This window comes from Taudactylus pleione, unplaced genomic scaffold (genome assembly GCF_031769625.1).
Source record: "Taudactylus pleione unplaced genomic scaffold, aTauple2 ptg000041l, whole genome shotgun sequence".
NCBI classification, from domain to species: domain Eukaryota; kingdom Metazoa; phylum Chordata; class Amphibia; order Anura; family Myobatrachidae; genus Taudactylus; species Taudactylus pleione.
The window spans coordinates 70,759,279-70,779,793 of record NW_028284443.1 but is presented as its reverse complement, the minus strand read 5'-3'; the positions used below and the strand labels follow the sequence as shown (position 1 = coordinate 70,779,793).

The following is a 20,515-nucleotide window of genomic DNA, read 5'->3' as shown; positions in this document are numbered from 1 at the left end:
TCTTTTTGAAAATATATTTTTATTGAAGATTATTCAACACAGTAGTATATAGGACAAGGTAAATACCATTAGATTTACACAACAGCATCAAATAAACTGAAGTTACAAATAAACAAAAAAACCACAGGGAACATTGCACATCAAGGCATCTGACGCTGAAAAGAAGAATAAACCAATGCATTTGATATGCAACAAAACGAGCAAGAGGAAAAACGTGTGAATGTGCCCTATGTGAATAGGGGAAATAAAAAAAGATGAGCGCGGGAAAGCAGGGGGAGGTTAGGGGTGTTGCTGCATCTTAATTCAGTAATTCAAAATTAAGCATATTTTAAATGGTTCAGGAACGGCAGCTAAGCCTCAAAATGTGCGTTCCACAGGGACCATAGTTTTACAAAGTGACCAAGAGTATTGGGAAGTGTGGCAATGATGCGCTTGGTACGGTAGACCAAATAGCGTTAATAGTGGCTAGGAAAGAGGGAGGAGCGGGGTTTTTCAAATGTGGAGATTTTTTCGTTTTAGCGGCGTTTAGGGTTCGTTAGATAAGACATGACGTAGATTTAGGGACCTGTGTGATGGGTTGAGTGGGAAGCTAGCATATGATTACTAGTTAGAGACCTAATATAATTGTTATTATCTTTTATTTATATGGCATCACAAGTGTTCCACAGCGCCTTACTAAGTACATAAACAAATTGTTGACAAGTGACTTACAGAACAATACAATACAGGACCAGGACATGGATAATATACATTTCTACATTAGTGACCATAACACCCAGATAAGCAACCAAGTGTTAGGTGCCCTAGTGGTGAGTAAGAAGTAGATGAAACTGAATTAGGGAGAAGCACAAGAGGGTAGGGGGCCCTGCTCTAATAGCATCATGGATGCGTTTCCAGCGGTGGCGCATATTACCTAAGTGATGCAGTCGTCGTCCCCAGCCCCCCCCCACCCCAAGTAAAAAAATCCACCACCCACAGGGACTGCTTAGTAGCGCTATTGACTTCCAATTTAAGTGCTCCTTGCTAATTACAGCTGTACAGGTGTTTTCTCCCCCTGGGACTTTCCAATCCAGTCTGCGATAGAGAGCACTTCACTTGGGAAGCCACTCCCCTGCTATTACAGCAGCCTTATCTGACTTCTAGGGGCTGCAGCCGATGCACGCCGTAGAGGTCGGCCAGTTTACTAATTTGTGCGGGATTGCTATCTTGTGCATGCTCATAATTACAGACCACCCGGCCAGACAGAGAAGGAGCTGCCGCTAGTGTTCAGTATCCTTGGATTTTTGTTCAAAACCTATGAAATGTGCAGCAGGGAGGGACGCTAAGCACAGGAATTCCTATAGAGCTTGGAGGATGCAGGAACGATGGAAGACAAGGCGGGCAAGGCCCAACTACCAACGATAGTATAATTTAAAGGAGTTCTCTTTAATATGTGACAAAATGTTGCTCTTCACTAGCTCCAGTTTGGTTTTCAGCCAGTCCTCAGGGTCCAGTGTCTCTCCCATATCTCTTTCCCAAGCCAGCTCTTGAGCCTCCTTTACTGGCTGATTGTGTGAGGAAGAGGTGATATAGAGAGGATATTAAACCCCTTGATATCTAGCCTCCATGGAAAAATAACTCTTAAGCTGGGTGCAACTTGTGTACCCAGCGATCCAACAGTCGACCCTCACCTGTTGACAGACAGACTAATCAGGTGACCGGTACACATTAGAAGATTCTGTGCCCGACCGCCCGATATATTTGCCCCAGCCGTAACCCTTGGCATGGGGTCGTCAGTCGCATCATCAGATTGAGCTGCATGTAGGGCCAACCTGACAATGCGGCTGACGACCCCACGGGAGTGCGCACCGCCTGACATAGTGGGTACACACTAGACTATTTTGAGGATTTGTCGTTCCGATCCATCAGAATCTGGCAAATCGCTCAAAAATATGTCTAGTGCAGGTGTGGCCAAGAAGTAACCCTCCAGCTGTTGTTGAACTACAGATGCCGGCATGCATTGCAACATTTTTAGCATGGCCAAATAGCAAAACTGTGGCAGGGCATGCTGGGATGTGTAGTTTTACAACATCTGGGTGCAGCTTATTGCTCATCCCCTAGTCTAGTGTGTACCCAGCTTAAGGGAGAGGGCCGGATTAGCGGGGGGGTGGGGTGACAGGCGCGATCGTCCCTGGGCCCCCACACGTTAAGGGCCCCCACCCCCATCGGGGTTAAAGTGTACCGGAGGAGACTGAACCAGTTCCGCCTCCTCCGGCCAGCCTAACTCCGGCGCCGCAGGGAGGCTCTATTTACCAGGCGCACGCTGTAACCAGGGGATGCCCGTCTCCCTCCCCGTAGTGGCACCCGGAGTCGGAGGCTTGAGCTCACGTGAGCTCCAGACTCCGGCTCACGCAGTGCACTATGGGAGAGACGTCATGATGTCTAGAGAGGGAGCAATAGTATTGGAGGCACTAATAGAGGGGCATTTCTACAGAGGGCTCTACTACTGGGGTCACAACTACATGGGTATTACTACTGGGGATTTATACAGGGGGCATTACTATTGGGCACACGCCCAATTACTCCTGGGGGGCATTACTATTTGGGGCACAACTACAGGGGTATTACTACTGGTGGCAGTACTGATTGGAGTATTGCATTTGGGCACTGCATAAGGGACACTACTACTGGGTGCACTGCATACAGGGCACTACCACTGTGGGCACTGACACTACTGGGGGCTCTGCATAAGGTTCCCGTTGCGTATACCCCCAGTTTGTCACATTTAATAGGGGCCCCCACAGACCTTAATCCGGCCCTTGGTGGGATGAGGGACTAAACCCTTTTTAAAATCAGAAAAGGAATGACAAGAGGCCAGATCAAGGGGAAAGAGAAATGCTGGCCATACACTAGCGCGATTTGTGCCGATTGCAGGATTTTAGACGCCTCTTATGGTGCATTGTGTGCAAATCATGCAGTATATAGGTACGATTACGATCCCCGCTCTTATATCGTTTGATCAGACGTGCAGCCCATATTATCCGCTGTAATCGTATGCAGATCGTGCCGTGTATTTGCACATTCGATGCATCGTGTATCTGACCGTCCGAATGATCGTATGTGAGATCGTATGCACATTGTGTGTTAAAAACCACCAAATCGTGCGGCCGGGACTGCCAGGGAGCTGCTGGGGAGTTCAAGGGAAATTGTATGCAAAATAGCATCTTATGCTGGTCGTACTAGTGTATGGCTAGCATTAATTATGACTTTTCTAGGCATGAAATATTTTATGGCCCAGGCAAAGAGTACAATGCTCTTTTGTAAAAACATGTCAAACTTATGCTTCATATGCGATTTTTAATAGTAAAAAAAGGGGCAGAAAAACAATACTGGGCGTGTGGTCTTAGTATCAGAGATTAGTTCAATTTTGGAGATTTAGAGTCTTCAGAGCGTCCAAGTGGACCAGAGGACATAGTGTAGCACATACGGTATTTTAATTAAGTTGTGTTTTTTTATACTTTTGTAAATACTACCCAAAACTATATACCTAGGTCTTTCAGAAATGTAAGCATCCTTCTTTTATTCAGTATTAGAGTGTGTTGTTTTTGTTGTTTGAATGGAAAAAACATTCTGTAATTCTTCACAAGATACGAATGTACTGATTCGTGCAGCTAGCCCACAGTGTAATTCCATACAAGCCCCACTAATTCCCTGCTTTATACACTAATGAGATTAAACAGAACACGGTATAGTATAGCTTTTTACAAGGTGATTACTTTGTAAACTATGTGAGCATTTGTTGGCGTAACAGAAATGTGACCTGACTGGGAGACATCACCTCTTTCACATTCACACCCTGCAGAAAGTAATTAAGTCATAGATGACAGTGAGGACATACGCTCCGAGTCACTAAATACATTTTTTGTTTACAGTACTTGGCCATAGTGCAGTCTTTGAATACTTTAAGAATGCTTAATCCTTTTTTTTTTCTTTGTTTTTTTTGGGCTCACGACCTTATCACTTTTTTTTTTTTTCTCCAAGGGAATATTTAATGGTGACTCTTTGGACCTGGATGTTACAATATATGGCTTGTGGTTGACTGTAAATGTTTTTGTTTTTCAACTGCACTGCTTTCGACACTCCTAACTTTATGAAAGTTATGTCTAAATATGTGTTTTTCCCTCTATCCTCTGCTGTCATGTGAAGGTAATGATTGCAACGCCTTCCAGGATTAGATAAGGAGGTAAAGTAAATAGTTTCACAATTCACATTCATTTCAAACCTTCCCGTGCCCCACCCTCATTTGTTATGTTTGCTGAGCAATTTTACTTTAATAAGTATATTAATGACCACATTGCAGCTGGTCTCTGATTTAATGGGTACAGCTTAAATTAAATGTACAGCTTTACTGTCATATGCACTTTGGTCTCAAGTAGTCAAGACTCAAATGTGAGCTCTTCATTGTATTTTTTTTTAACATAGTATATGCAAATAAAGGGAGAGCGCACTAGTAAATTAAAAGGTAGACAATCGCTTTACTAAATTCAAAGCTCACATAGATTTGAGTTTAAAATAGCGATCCTAGCCATAAACAGTCCTCTGGCTCCAGATGAGATATCACAGCCATCAGACTCACGGACCACCGCCAGCTCTGGTAACAGCGGATGACGTTACACTAGTCCACGTCACAGGCCACACCCAATGCATCTCGCTCGTCAGTGGATGACGTTGTCAGGGTGTGTGTATGTAAAAAATAAATAAATTATAAAAACAAGTGTGTGTGTGTGTGTGTGTATATATATATGTATGTGTGTGTGTGTATGTGTGTGTGTGTGTGTATATATATATATATATATATATGTGTATATATATATATGTATATATATATATTTCTACTTCAGGGTCCATAGGGTATCCACAGGATACCTTGGGGTATAGGTGATGACGTCAGTCTTCAGGCACCACAGAGTTAAAGTTTTCAGCCTCCCAGGATGCATCTGGGTCCCTCTCCTATACCCCGCCCCCGGGCCAAGGCATCTCAGTTTCGTCGGTGCCTGGCCGGAGTCGGAGGCACTGTGCAGAGGGGGGCTATGAAGAGCCCCTGAAGTTTCTTTTAAAGGCAGCGCTGGCTGCACATCTGGGAGTACAGCATGGACAGTCAGTACTGACGTCCATGCCGTCTCCCCTACACCCCGCCGGTACCAGAACGCTGGTACTGATCCGGGGATGCTGGTAGACATCTGGGGTCACGGCTAGCGGTGTCCCCAGATGTTTTGGACCATGGCCGGATCCAAGGGGATGCAGGTAAGCAGCGGGGTCCCGCGGTGGGTCCCTGCTGGTCACATGGTCCTGAGTCTCCAGGCAGGGGGCTCCCTGGGGACTGGCTGCAGCGTGGAGCAAGGCGACCAACCTGCGCTTCCACTACCCCCTGGGACAGCGGGCCGCTGCTGAGCGGCATGCGCTGCGGCGTCCCAGGGGTTAAATGCATGCCAGGGGAGCGCGCTTTCCCTGTCTCACAGCCGGCGCCTCCCCTGCTGCACACAGCCTCTCTGCTCTGCCTGATTGGCCACAGTGTGTCAGCTGTCCTCCCCAGGCCGGCCTCCTTCATCTTCTGCTCCTCGGTGGCCATCTTTAAAGCATGGTGAACACTGCTGGAAGCCTGTGAGCGGTGGCATTGCGGTCTGGGTCCCCCAGCATACCTCTCCTCTGTTTGTCACAGGTCAGTGTATGCAGCGCTGAGTCCTACCAGCCTGAGGGTCTGAGTAGTTGAGAATCAGCGCTAATAGTGCAGGGATTTGTTTCTTCTGCATTGTATGTGACTGAACTGCTAGCCTGCTGTCTGTACTTTCACTTTCTACTGTCAGCTTTATTACTGTCCCTGATCTTGCTCTGCTCAAAGCCCTTGCGGTGCGCGGTGTGCAGGGTGTTATTCACACTATACCAATACGTATAGGTGTGAGTGTCACATACTTACCATCATGTCTGAGACTGATTTTCCTCTCCAGCTCATGTGTACTAAATGTAAGGTACCAATAGCGGAGGGAGAGGGTAACGCGGAGGGGTTATGCCCCCAGTGCCTGGCACTGTCACGGCCGATTATGGTCACGGTCCCGGTACAGGAACCTCCCTGGGCTTGTTTCGCTAAGGCGCTTACAACCCTTGTGGGCCAGCTAGCTCCGCCACCTGCGTTTACCCAGACGGGTTTGTCCCAGCAGTCAGTGGTGTCGTCACCCATGCGGGAGTTCCCGAGACAATTGATGGTACCCCACAGTCTCCCTGTCCCTTCCCAGGTTTCTCCGGAGCCTGCGTGGGTTAATACTCTAACTACATCGGTTCAGCATTTGTCCGATGTTTTACAGGGGGAGTCTGTGTTGCGGCCTCATAACGGCTGGTGGCGTCTTTATCTGCTCCTTATGGGGATGACGATGAGACGTCAGATCATGGGGAGATTCTGGATCTATCTGACCAAGAACCTCTCCGTACCAAAGAGCCGGACGCTAAGTCCAAGGTGTATATCCCTGGTCTTATTCGAGCGGCCCGCTCGGCTTTAGTTATTGAGGATATTGATCCTTTGGTGGCCACATTCATATATGCCTTTTTAAGGATATTAAGGGTGAGGCTACGGTGTTCCCTCTTTCTGATCAATTAGTGGATCATTTAGAGGAGGCGTGGAAAAATCCAGGTAAACGGTTCAGCCCCAGAGACGCTTAGCCGTGGCTTATCCGTTTGCGGTCAATTATTTTTCTAAGCGGGAATCCCCTACGCAAGTGGATTCACATGTCACACGCCTAGTCAAAAGTGCCACATTGCCTATGCCTTCGATGTCATCCTTGAAGGATGTCACTGACCGCAAGGTGGAGATCTGCCTCAAAGCCGTTTATTCCCTTGCAGGGAAGCATCCAGACCGGCTCTGGCCGTGTGTTGGGTAGCCAGAGCTATGGAGCGCTGGGCGGATAATTTGGAGGCGTCTTTGGACTCTGACTGTTCGGCTGAACAGACCGAGTTGGTGGGCAATCTCCGAGACTCGGCCACTTACATTAATGAAGCGGCCTTAGATATTTGTATGCTCACCTCTAGGATCTCCTCTGCAGCCGTGGCTGCTCGTCGCACCTTATGGTTGCGTTCTTGGAAAGCGGACGCGGATTCCAAAAAGGGATTAGAAGGTCTGGACAGGTACTATTTGGTCCAGATCTGGACAAAATTGTAGTTACGTTGGCAGCAGCAAAATCTGCATGTCTTCTGTCTGCTACGATTCTTTCTAGTGCTGGTGGGTCGTCCTTTTGGCCTCACAGGGCCCAAGGTAGGCCTAAAGTACAGTCCTGTCCACGGCAGGCTGGGGCCAAGAAATTGTCCAAGCCCAAGAATCAGGTCTGGAGTACCAGATGTCCGGCTCCTAGGTCAGATAACAAACCTGCGGCCTGACGGTCCAGGCCTCCTTTTGGGGGACCCCAAAGTGGGGGCGCCTGCTTCAGTTCGCCCGGTGCTGGTCGCAGTGCATGTTCCAATTTCCCAGAGGGGCCTGGGTTTCTATTCCATTCTATTTTTGGTGCAGAAACGGTCTTACCGTTCAATACTAAACCTAAAGGCCCTCAGCAAGTCCTTGAGGGTGCCTCTGTTTCGGATAGAGACCCTGCGGTCCATTATTCTGGGGACTACATGGTGTCATTGGACATCCAGGACGCTTACCTGCATATCCCTATTTTTTTGCGCCATCAGCAGTTCCTCAGATTGGCAATCTGCAACGAACATTTCCAGTTCCGGGCACTGCCTTTTGGCCTGGTGACTGCTCCACGGGTATTAACCAAGGTCATGGCGGCTCTCCTGCGGACGCAGGGAGTCCGACTGTTGCCTTATCTGGACGACCTCCTGTTGATAGCGGGGTCTCCAGAGTTTCTTTTACACCATCTGGATCTGACGATTGCGGTACTGCAACGTCACGGCTGGTTGACAAACTGGCAGAGGTCCACTCTCACCCCGTCTCAGAGGATCCTGCACCTCGGGGCCTTATTGGACTCCAGGCAGCAGTGGATCTTTGTGACGGAGGAAAAGATCCTTGCTTTGTAGTTGAGGGTGCGCAGTTGTCTGCAGTGTCGTCGAGTGTCGACACACTTGGCAAAGAGATTATTGGGCTCAATGGTGTCGGTATTCGACATGGTGGAGTACGCCCAATTTCACTCCAAACCTCTGCTGCTATTGATCCGGTCCAGATGGAATGGATTGCCTCAGTGTCTCAAGTCCCAGACGATGGGGCTCACTCCGGATGTTCGCCTGTCTCTAACCTGGTGTTTGCAGACGCCCGTTCTGGGTGGCGAACTGGGTCCTGTTAACAACGGACGCCAGTCTCCGGTGCTGGGGAGCTGTCACGGGTCCACACTTGTTTCAGGGCAGGTGGACTCGGGCGGTAGCGGAGCTTCCAATAAACATTCTGGAGCTCCATGCGGTGTCAAGAGCTCTCCAGCGGGCACAGCCGGTTCTCCAGGGTCACCCTGTGCAGGTCCCGTCGGACAACGCCACCACGGTGGCCTATTTAAACCAGCAAGGAGGAACCGGGAGAGTGGTCTTTATACCAGGACGTCTTTCGGAGTCTGGTGGACAAGTGGGGTCTTCCAGAGATAGACCTCATGGCGTCCCGGCACAACAACAAGTTGCCGGTGTACGGGTCTCGAACATGAGACGAAAAGGCGTCTCTGGTGTATGCCCTGTCCGTCTAGTAGATGTTCCAGTTTGCCTACCTTTTCCCTCCGTTTTCCCTTCTTCCGCGGGTATTACGGAAATTCAAATCAAGAAGGAGGTACGCTACTGTTGATAGCTTCCGAGTGGCCAGACGGCACTGGATCTCCGACCTCCAGAGTCTGTCAGTAGACGTTCCTCTGAGGTTACCATTACGACCGAATCTGCTGTCATAGGGTCCTTGTCTTCACCCGGACCTGACTCGGTGTGGCTGTTGAAACGGTCATGCTAAGGTCCAGAGGGTTTTTCTAGCTCCGTGGTGCAAACCATACTAAGAGCTTGTAAACCTTCCTCGGCAAGAATCTACCATCGTGTGTGGCATACTTTCTTCCGGTGATGTAGACCTAGAGGTTATTCCCTTAGGGAGTTCCGCCTGTCTAGGGTGTTGGCTTTCCTACAGGCTGGACTGGATCATGGGCTTCGCCTGGCTTCTCTGAAAGTGCAGGTGTCTGCCCTGTCAGTCTGGTTTCATCGTAGGATTGCTGCGCTCTCTGATGTGCACACCTTTATGCGAGGTGTTCTTCGCATTCAGCCACCTTTTGTTCCACCGGTGGCGCCTTGGAATTGGGCTGTGGTCCTGAGAGTTCTCTAGGGACCGCCGTTTGAACCACTGGACTCAGTGGACTTTAAATGGCTTACAGCTGAAACCATATTCCTTCTGGCCATTGCCTCGGCCAGACGGATGTCGGATTTAGGGGTTCTCTCTTGTAGACCCCCTTTTCTGAATTTTCATAGGAATAGGGCGGTGCTTCGCACTCGTCCGGGATTCCTTCCCGAAGTGGTATCCAGTTTTCACATCAATGAAGAAATTGTTGTGCCGGCTTTCAATTCACCTGGACTTTCAGTGGGTGAAGCCACTTGGGATGTTGTGCGGGCATTGAGAATTTATGTTGATCGCACTTCTTCTTTTAGGAAGTCGGACGCCTTGTTTGTCCTCTATGGCTTCCGTAAAAAGGGTTGGCCTGCTTCAAAGTAGACTTTGGCAGGCTGGATTCGTATGGCAATTTCAGAAGCTTATCTTCATGAAGGTCTTCCAGTTCCCTCCTTGGTGAGGGCTCATTCCACTAGGTCTGTGGGTCCTTCGTTTGCAGCTAGACGTGGTGCCTCTGCAGTTCAGATCTGCAAGGCTGCTACGTAGTCTTCTGTCAATACCTTTGTGAGGTATTACGCTTTTGACATCTTTGCCTCTCAGGATGCTTCCTTCGGGCGGTGGATTCTCCTCTCAGCACAGGAGCGTCCCCACCCTTAAAGGATACTGCTTTGGGACATCCCCAAGGTATCCTGTGGATACCCTATGGACCCTGAAGTAGAAAATATGAGATATGGTAAGAACTTACCCTTGTTATCTCAATTTCTACGAAGTCCATAGGGTTCCACAGGACTCCCGCCCTGTCGCACCTGTACTGCAGATGGGCTTTATTCTGGTCACCGTTTTTTCCGTCTCCCTATGGTGAGAATGTGATTCTTGTGAGTGTCCAGATTTTTTTCTTCTCTCTCTTTCTTCTCCTCCTCCGGCCTATGGCTTGTGACGTAACTGAGATGCCTTGGCCCGGGGGCGGGGTATAGGAGAGGGACCCAGATGCATCCTGGGAGGCTGAAAACTTTAACTCTGTGGTGCCTGAAGACTGACGTCATCACCTATACCCCAAGGTATCCTGTGGAACCCTATGGACTTCGTAGAAATAGAGATAACAAGGGTAAGTTCTTACCATATCTCATATTATATATATATATATATATATATATATATATACACACACACACACATATATACACAAATCTGGGTGTATTTTATATACTGCAGAGCTGGTCACTGAATGTGAATAGTCAAACATAAAAACAAATCATGCTTAATAATAGTACATACGGTGTTTAGCAAATAATATGACGGGTTAATGCGTAGTATTGTTAAGTGGTGGGTTCACTGGTGGAAGCTTTAAAACTATACATGGAAGTCCAACCTACGCCCACTTTGGAACCATACCAAATATAAACTTTTAGTTTTGTTTCTTTTTTTTTTTTTTTTTCTTACTCGATACAGCCTTACAGTGCCTAGGTTTTTAGTTAATGACCGGAAGGAGAGAATACCATAACTGTCTTTTATTACATGTCATTTTGTGCATTCTGAAACTTTTATTACATTTGTTTGAAATGCAACTGTAAGGTGCATCTCATTATAAGTACAGGGAGGAGCTCCAGGATCTTGAGGTGGAGGAGAGTTCAAGGCATTTTGCTGCAGGAAAAATCTGTATGCCCTCCCTACCCCTTTCTCATTTAGGGGCCTATTTATCAAATAATATTTATAGGATATTTGCCGAAAACACCTGTTCTTGAAGGGATATCCACAAATATTAATGATCCCTCGACTGTATGAAGTAGGGAATGTAGCAGATATCAGAGATTCTGCTGTGGTCCTTCCATTTTCGACAGCCGTTGTAGCCCCCATAGGTTTCGCACTCCGGAGCTTGGCCCCAATATGATAACCCTATAGTAACCGATGCAAAACATTTTTTCGAGGCTCCCTCTCCATCGCTACCCCCAGTGTTGCATGCGACGGCCACGCAAGTGCAGTGTGCGCCTGAGTTCGAATCAGGAAGCAGTGTGTTAGCATAATGCCATCGCACTACTTCCAGCTCTTCATCAGGATGGACTTTTATAAGAGCCCATCTCCCGGTAAGAGGTTTGTAGTAAATTAACGTGAAGATCTTCATCTTCGCTTTGCGAATTTCCGTGAAAAATATTTATCACATCCACATTTTGATATTCTGCAAATTGTGTTTCTGCATTTCTATTTGGGATAAATAACGACCTGTTTGTATTTTATTATGTAGCAGAGTTATGGTTTGGTTATCAGCTGTGTAGGCTCCCTAGATTGCCCTTCTCTAGGCTTTGAAGATGTATAAAAGATTTAAGAATTCTCTATCGAATTTGTAGACCACTGAACATTCATGAATACAATCAGGTTTTTCAATACATTAGAAGTTTTTGCGTACACAGATAGTGATCGTACTCGTGACAATTTTGAATAGCTATGTTTGTATGGCTTTGTAGCACTCCTAGCAGTAGCCTCAATATGATAAAGTAATAGAATAGTGAAAAAAATGTTAAGCTTTTATCAGTAAATTGATGATGATTTTTTTTGTCTCTTAATATATATATTAATCATATTCCTTTTATAATGCAACCTCCAGAGTGCATTAACATGTATTTGTTTCTTTACACGTCACCCTCGCTAGAATAACCTACTCTTTAATATGGTGGTATAAAGCAGGACCACTATACTTGCAGTCATGAAATGTATTCTAATATTTTCAGCAGATGAAGACGTTCATAAGATTGATAATGTACAGATTACTGCTTTTGTTGCCTTTTTTAATTTTCAGTTTGATTTTCTATTGTTTTTGATACCTTGCAGTGCAAATAAGTTTCCACGTACTATCTCTGCCATACTACCCCAGTTCTCTGATGGAAAAAAAAAAAAAGTTTAAAAATGTACTAAATTTTTCTCAAGTTTATTGGAAATTTTATTAGTGAAAGGTGAAAATATTATTTCTGTGATATTTTAAACCAAATCTGATGTACTAATGATAAATTGTATTTCATTTTTGTCCCAAGAAAAACATACATAATCTTTTATGATCAGTCAAATATTGAAATGTATAATGCAATTGAAAGTTTATAATTTTGTACCATTTCGTACATTCATCCAATTTTTTTTAATATGTGTATTTTAGGAAGTTACTGGTAAAAGTTTTGGGAATCAGGATTTTCGCTCTGCTCTTGAAAATGGAGTACTGTTGAGTGAGTAAGTATTAGAGCCAAACATTCACAGAAGTTGCATGTTAGTTATAGGACACACAGGGTTGTGTATATTGTAAAACCTACCACACAACAATAAAATGAGTATGTTGATTTCCCACCAAGCCTATTAGAAGCATGCAGACAATTTTACCTGGCTAGCACACCCTACGGAACGCATGGTACTTTGTCTTTGGAGCCACACCAATAAAACTATGCAGAGCAAAAATGTTCTTCAGTGCACAGAAATTCCATAGGCTTTACTGCTGGTATGATTATACAAGCTTGTCATCTTGTATCTTTTATGGAGTTGAACAAAGAATTTCATTCAATGATTACTTCCACTGGGCTTGTCCTCTTACCCCTAACACTCACTGGGAACTCCACCATTGGCTGTATATTGGTGCTTGTATCCAGGGCAGTTTCTAGGGTCTGAGGCTCCCAGTGCGAGCAGTCAAAATGCACCCCCCCCCCCCCCAAGAAGCAGCAATATTGCGGAGCGGGCATGGCCTCATGGTGAGGAGGTGGTGTATCACAGTAAGGGAGCGTGGTCGCGAAAGACCACAGAATGTCAGCCACTGTGACTACTGAGCCCAGGGGTGGCTAAACTTTAAGAGGCAAAGCGCTGAAAAATATATGTAGTTAAATCAAAACCTGGCAGCATGCGCGCGCCTCAGGCGCGCGCTCAAAAAATGAGGTTTGGCCTAGCTGTCACAAGCCCACGTTGCATTTCTGTGTGCATGCCTTTGGTGTGACATTTGCAGGCGTATGACCTTGTATAACACCCGTTTTTAGTCACGTTGGGGGCAAGCCCAGTACATTGAAAATACAAGCCAGATCCACGTAAAATACACTGAAATAAGCCAGGTCCACGTAAAATACACTGAAATAAGCCAGGTCCACGTAAAATACACTGAAATAAGCCAGGTCCACGTAAAATACACTGAAATAAGCCAGGTCCACGTAAAATACACTGAAATAAGCCAGGTCCACGTAAAATACACTGAAATAAGCCAGGTCCACGTAAAATACACTGAAATAAGCCAGGTCCACGTAAAATACACTGAAATAAGCCAGGTCCACGTAAAATACACTGAAATAAGCCAGGTCCACGGAAAATACACTGAAATAAGCCAGGTCCACGGAAAATACACTGAAATAAGCCAGGTCCACGGAAAATACACTGAAATAAGCCAGGTCCACGGAAAATACACTGAAATAAGCCAGGTCCACGGAAAATACACTGAAATAAGCCAGGTCCACGGAAAATACACTGAAATAAGCCAGGTCCACGGAAAATACACTGAAATAAGCCAGGTCCACGGAAAATACACTGAAATAAGCCAGGTCCACGGAAAATACACTGAAATAAGCCAGGTCCACGGAAAATACACTGAAATAAGCCAGGTCCACGTAAAATACACTGAAATAAGCCAGGTCCACGTAAAATACACTGAAATAAGCCAGGTCCACGTAAAATACACTGAAATAAGCCAGGTCCACGTAAAATACACTGAAATAAGCCAGGTCCACGTAAAATACACTGAAATAAGCCAGGTCCACGTAAAATACACTGAAATAAGCCAGGTCCACGTAAAATACACTGAAATAAGCCAGGTCCACGTAAAATACACTGAAATAAGCCAGGTCCACGTAAAATACACTGAAATAAGCCAGGTCCACGTAAAATACACTGAAATAAGCCAGGTCCACGTAAAATACACTGAAATAAGCCAGGTCCACGTAAACTACGTTTTAAAACCACATCCACCTCAAATACATTATTAAATCCAGAACCACATAAAACACATTGAAAAAGGGCCCAGCATATACATTACTCATCATGCTGCACCCCCCCAATTGATATTACACATGCTGCACCCCCGCCCCCCTATTGATATTACACATGCTGCACCCCTGCCCCCCCCAAATGACATAGCACATGCTGTGCCCCCCCAGGCCCCAACATGCTGCTGCAGACAGCCTGCACAACTGACAGTGACATTTGCAACACGCTGCACACACTTCCCCTTCCCCCCACAGAGGTACAGTTTAGTTACCTGGAACAGGTAAGTTGGGACATGGTGAAGCTGCTGCTGTGCACTTGCCGCACTTCCATCCCATGCCCAGTCAGTGCTGCCCAGTCCGGAGTTCGGGCGCCGCCGCTGCCAACCACCCAGTCACTGACGTCACTCTCAGCCGGCGGGACCAGACAGACTCTTCAGTGCGGCTGATGTGTGGTGTGCGCGGCGCGCCTCCCCCTTCCTGTCATGTGACGCCCAGGAGGAGAGGAGGGAAGGCGGCAATTGGGTGCGTGCCATGTTACTGTAGGTAGGACAGGCTGTCACAGCGCTGATGCAGCCTGCAGGAGGACCCGGCATATTTTACATTGAGGGCGGAGCGCCCCGTGCATTTGCACGGGTCGCACGCCCCTAGAAACGGCCCTGCTTGTATCCTCACCCTTTCAGAGGCTGCTTGAGGAGTGGCAGATCCCAAAGCCATGTAATATATGCTTGCATATTGAGAAACCATTGCAGTACCTTTTTTCAGGCTTTTTTTTATCATATGTCTAGATATTGATGTTTAAAAATGTATATGCACTTTCATTTTTAGTATTTATTGTTTGGAGCTTGCTCAGTTAGTACAAGTCTTTGTGAATTATTCATCTGTCAGTCTAATTCGGTTTTTCAATGAACATCAATGGGCGGCTGTTCGCATCATCATTATTTACGGTAGCCCAGCATCGCAGATTGTTCCACGCACCCCATAGAGGTGCAGGAAAATCTGCAATGTTTGAGGTGCAAAATACTTGGAATACCAGCACCTAACGGTCGTTGCTTAAAATAGTAATTGTCCCCTGATATGTCTAAGGACCGTAGGTGCGAGCCTGAATAAAGGAGCTTGACAAAAAGTGGTACGTGCAAAGAGAGGACGTGACCTTGCAGCAAGGGGTGTGGGATCTGTCCTGCCGAAATCACACATTGGCCCCCACATTAAAAGACACACACATTGGCCCATACAGCAAAAAAACCCAATCACAATGTCCCCCTCCCCATCTGAGTATTTTCTATTCTATGCTCCTCTACTGGAGTTCTTACCTGTTTTTTCCTCCTACAATGTCTCACTCCAGTCCACAGGCAAACATTGTGATGTCTTACATGATGGGGAAAAGGGAGCCACTTTAGAGGGTGGACCAGCCAGGTTCCATCAGGGCAAGGGTCCTGGATGACTGCTCAGTTTGTTAGAACGATAATCTGCTTAGCCGTGTAGGGTACAGATGGCTCCCTGCCCCTGGACTCAGCCAATAAGAATCAGCCTGATTCTTATTGTCTATTGCTGTCACAGTGACAGCCGAGAGAGGCAGCCGTGGCTTAATTTCAGCGCAGCAGCTAATAAGAATCGCACTGATTCTCATTGGCTGCTCATGATACACCTGACTGCAGATAGTACATGTTAGCTGCGGCTTCAGCTTCTGTGCAGCAGCCATAAGAATCTGCCTGACTACTATTAGCTGCTGCTGGCTGCTCCCAGACGTTCACTGCAATCGACCAGTCTCATGTCCGCGCTCGATTGAGATTAACGCTTTGGCCACCCCTGGTCATGTGGCCTTTCAAGCCCTCACCAGCTTCTTCCTGCTTAGTCAGATTTGTTTGTAGCTTGTAATACTTGTTTATCTTCCACTAGCGACCCGCCCCGACTTCACACAGGCGCAATTTCATCTCTCCACAGCCCCCTGCATCTCTCAACAGCCTCCTGTTTCTTACTCCTACCACCTGCATCTCACAAGAGCCTCCTACTTCTCACTCCAGGCAACTGCATTTCACCACAGCATCCTATATACAATAGTGAAAACTGAATCTAATTACGTCCAGTGGTTCTCGAGATTAGCCCGAACATAAAAACACCTACCAGGGACTTTATTTTGTGCTATGTATAGATATAGAGATTAAGATATATGCTGTTGTGATATTACTGATGGATGTCTTTAGCAAACATATTGTTTTAACTTATTGCTGAGATCAATAGCGATGTGCTGCCTTTTTGAAGGTTAGTGGGCTGTCCCCTGCAGTCCTTGAAATGTACCATGTTGCTCATCATTAATTTAGAACAGTGTCTAAAGCTGGCCACACACTAGACCAACTTACATCCAACCAGCCAACTTGTTGATTGGTTGGAATGAAAATCTGGAAACGTATGGGAGTAAAGGATGGTAAGCAATTTGCTCCTAAACGCAAGAAAACAGATGAAAATGGTCGTTCAGACAAGTTTGTTAAATGTTTGAGCTAAACTATTTGTGCAAACAACAGTTTTGGTCCATTTTCCAGCGTTTGGGAGCAAATTGCTGATTGTATACCTTACCAGATTTTCATTCCAACCAATCAACTAGTTGGCTGGTTGGACAGATAATCTTTAGATGTGTGGCCAGCTTTAAACTCTGTCTTCAGGACCCCACACAGTTCACATTTTCCAGGTCAACCAGCAGGTGCACAAGTGTATTCTTTACTCACTGGCGTATTTTAAAAGAGCCACAGGTGAAGCTAATTAATTCACTTGTGATTTTATGAGGAGACCTGGAAAACATGCACTGTTTGGGGTCCTGAGGACCGAGTTTGAGAACCTGTGATTTAGAACATGAGCATATTTTAGTAATCCTTTTTTTGTTGTGTTTTTTTTTTATTTAAAGTTTAAATTTTCTCTTCTACCGAGTCAAAAGAGAACATATTAAACTTAAACAATATAGATTTAGTTATTCAGTAAAGTGTGTTCATGTTTAATTTTTTTTGTTTTTTTTACTATTTATTTTTAGTCTAATTAACAAGATCAAGCCAGGAATAATTAAAAAGATTAATCGCTTGTCCACACCTATTGCTGGTTTGGTAAGTAATATACTACAATTAGTACAAAAAGTAAAGTTAATCTAGTGAATCAATATTTTGTACAATGTGTCCACTTTCCTTCGCCAAACTGCTGTTTTACAGGTTTTGGCCTGCACTTTTATGTACATTGTGGAAGATATTTGTAATATCGCATATATATTCCTACTGTTAAACTTGTGCCTGTTTTCACTTACTTTTAGGATGAACACAACAATTAAATTGGGATTACAAACATACATAGGGCTCTATTTACTACATTCCGCATATTGAATGCAGATTGTAGTGTGTTATTAATGACTGAATTCGCATTGCGAATTCAGGCAATCTCACAGGGATTTACTACTAATTCCTTGCAGGGACAGAGCTTGCGAAAAAGCTCTGTCCCTGCGAATCCCCTTCGGAGCCTTATCACTGTATTTTCACAAAAAATACCGTGACCAAGTGCCCGCGCATGCGCCGACCTGTCGCCACTGCTACCCCCCCCCCCCCCCCCCGGCGCTATGCCTGGACCCCCCCCCCTCTCCTTTAATTACACTTGCCTGCATGCTCCAGGCCTCCGGTGATGTTCTCCATTCCTCCGGTCAGGTGGTCTCCCATACTTCACTGGGACCTGATGACCGGACAGCAGTGTACTATGGGAGACCAGCTGACCGGAGGGGAGTCCTCACCGGAGACCCGATCACCGGTCCCTGGAGTCAGGTAAGTACATTTTTTTTTATTTTTTACTATTTTCTTTTTTTATTTTTTTTACAGTAATCAGCTTGCGGTTTGTTTAGACCACACGGCTGATTACTGGGACCGACTCCCGGCTCTGCTGTCCCCGTTAGAGCAGAGTAGGAGCCCGGTAACCGGGGGAGACCCTGGATAGCGCCACCTCCAGATGGCATTGTTATCACAGGGCTTTCCCCGGTATTTTTTCACATTTTATTTTTAGTAACTCTGGTCGGATCACATTTCCCATTACAGTTATGGGAAATGCAATCTGCTTACTAAAAATAAGTGATACTTAGGGGTTGGAGTAGAATTTTACGAATTCTACTCCAATTGTCCTGTAATAACTATAGGTGATACTAAAATAATGTGAAAAGGGTGTGAAAACACCCTTTTTCACTTTATTTTAGTCAAAATAATGTTAATAAATAGAGCCCATAGACTTAAAGGACCACTTAGCCCAGTTAATTTACGGGGGAGAAAAAGGATGGTAGCCTCTGGCATTAGCGCCTGGGACTGTTTAATTTCAGCCCCTTTTTCACCCAGACCCTTTTTAACACCCGGAAAATTAACGTGCTAACAGGCGTTAACACAGAATCTGTGATAAGTTCATGGGCCTATGCGTTAACAGGGTTGTGGCATCTGTTAACATGTTAGACCCGAAGAAAAATCTGTTAAGGTCAGTCTGCAGGCTGCCTTTGGGGCTTATTGACTAGCCCCGGGGAGCAATTAGCACGCTGTAAATTCGGTTGCACCTGATTGGCTGCCAGTCCACGAGATGTGATCGACTCGCGTCCGGTGCCATTTTTGAAATGCAGACGGCACAGTTTCTAGCTGGCTGCTGGTGCATAACTGCAGCGTTGCCACCTGGGCCCCTGCTCTCTACGGAGCAGCTGAAGGTAGTTTGGTAAGTACATCGGTCCTAATGCAGTTAGCCTTTCACTGCGCGCGCCCCCCAAGTCCAGCCAGCCTTCCCTGCCCTATTCCAGCCAGCCTTCCCCTCCCTATGCCTCACCCCTGCTCTAGCCAGCCTTCCCTGCCCTATGCCTCTCCCCTATTCCAGCCAGCCTTCCCTGCCCTATGCCTCACCCCTGCTCTAGCCAGCCTTCCCTGCCCTATGCCTCTCACCTACTTCGGCCCTGCCCTATGCCTCTCACCCTATGCCCTATGCCTTCCCTGCCCTATGCCTCTCACCTACCTCCCCCTACTCCAGCCTTCCCTACCCTGGGCCCCCCTCCCACAATTAAGGTTCAGCCTCCCTGCCCTGTGCTACCCCCCCCAGGCCCCATAGTTTTTGGTGGTAGCCCTGTGAATTGGACTAGTGTACAGGAAACAACATAGAACTATCTTAAGGTTATTGTAGATGTTTCACTTACATGGTTCACATTGAGAACACCACCTAACTAGACTTCACATTTTGGGGAGCATTGTTTTTAAATGTTTTAGAAAAGATGACCTGCGCTAAAGCTCTGGGTGAATGTTTCTTCTACATCAGACATTGTAAGCGCCATTGTATTTAGGGCAGCCATTTTCTTTCATAGTCCAGAAATGCTGTTACAGATAAAAATGATTTGCTGATTGGCACTTAAATGGAAAGGTAGTCAATAAGCCCTTCTGTCTCTGTCCTATAACATACATAAACGGTGAGCTTCCATCTGAAATGGTTGACCATAGAGAACAATAACATGCTCTATGCTGTTCAGATAATGTGACAAAATTACTGGAGCTGTATTTGTGTGCGTGTGTGTATAAATTTATACAGATGTGTCCTCATAAACTGTTGCTGCGGTCGAGCCTTTCTTGGCGCCCCAGGTCCCGTGCATCTCTGCTCGTTTCAAGTGTCTTTTTTTCACCCAAAAATGTGTCTTAGTGGCATATTCATAATTACCTAATTATCACTTCTGATTATGTTTTAAACTCCGCTTTGAGTTTAAAAAACTGTTCTGAGGCATTCATCATGCCTCACTGCCTAAAGTATCACCTCGGAAAAAGCGGCTCTTTTTGTGGAGTCATCTTTTCAGAAACTGTATACTTTTCCCCTTACACCTGCCATGCCCTATGGATTTCCTCGCCGGTGTCTGTGACCCCCTCCCCCCCCATGTCGCAGCCACCGACGTCTGTGGGCCCCCACTGCTGTGTCTAACTCCCCCTTCCCTCCTCTGTGGCATTTTATTAATAGTTTCTCATATAGAGCAGCATATTCCGTTGCACTTTACAATTAGAAACACTTATAGAACAAAACCGGGTAATAACAGACAGACATAGAGGTAAGAGAGCCCTGCCTGCGAGCTTACAATCTCACCTCCTGCTGCTGTATGCCGCTCCCCAGTGTCCACTCTGTCAGCCACCCGTCCCATTTCCTCTCTCCTCCCTCTGCTCCTGCATCCCTTAGCTTCCCCCCCATGTCTGCTCTGTCCTCA

At 46.2% G+C, this 20,515-nt stretch overlaps 1 protein-coding gene across 8 annotated transcripts in view; it reads left to right on the top strand.

The window, feature by feature from the left end:
• The window catches only part of LMO7 (LIM domain 7), a 163,528-nt gene that overhangs the window by 33,943 nt on the left and 109,070 nt on the right, over positions 1-20,515 (top strand). For all 8 annotated transcript variants that reach the window (XM_088459274.1, XM_088459265.1, XM_088459288.1 and 5 more), the window contains exons 3-4: positions 12,444-12,514; positions 17,315-17,384. In XM_088459274.1, the coding sequence (XP_088315400.1) occupies positions 12,444-12,514; positions 17,315-17,384 (141 nt within the window). The remainder of the gene's footprint in view (positions 1-12,443; positions 12,515-17,314; positions 17,385-20,515) is intronic.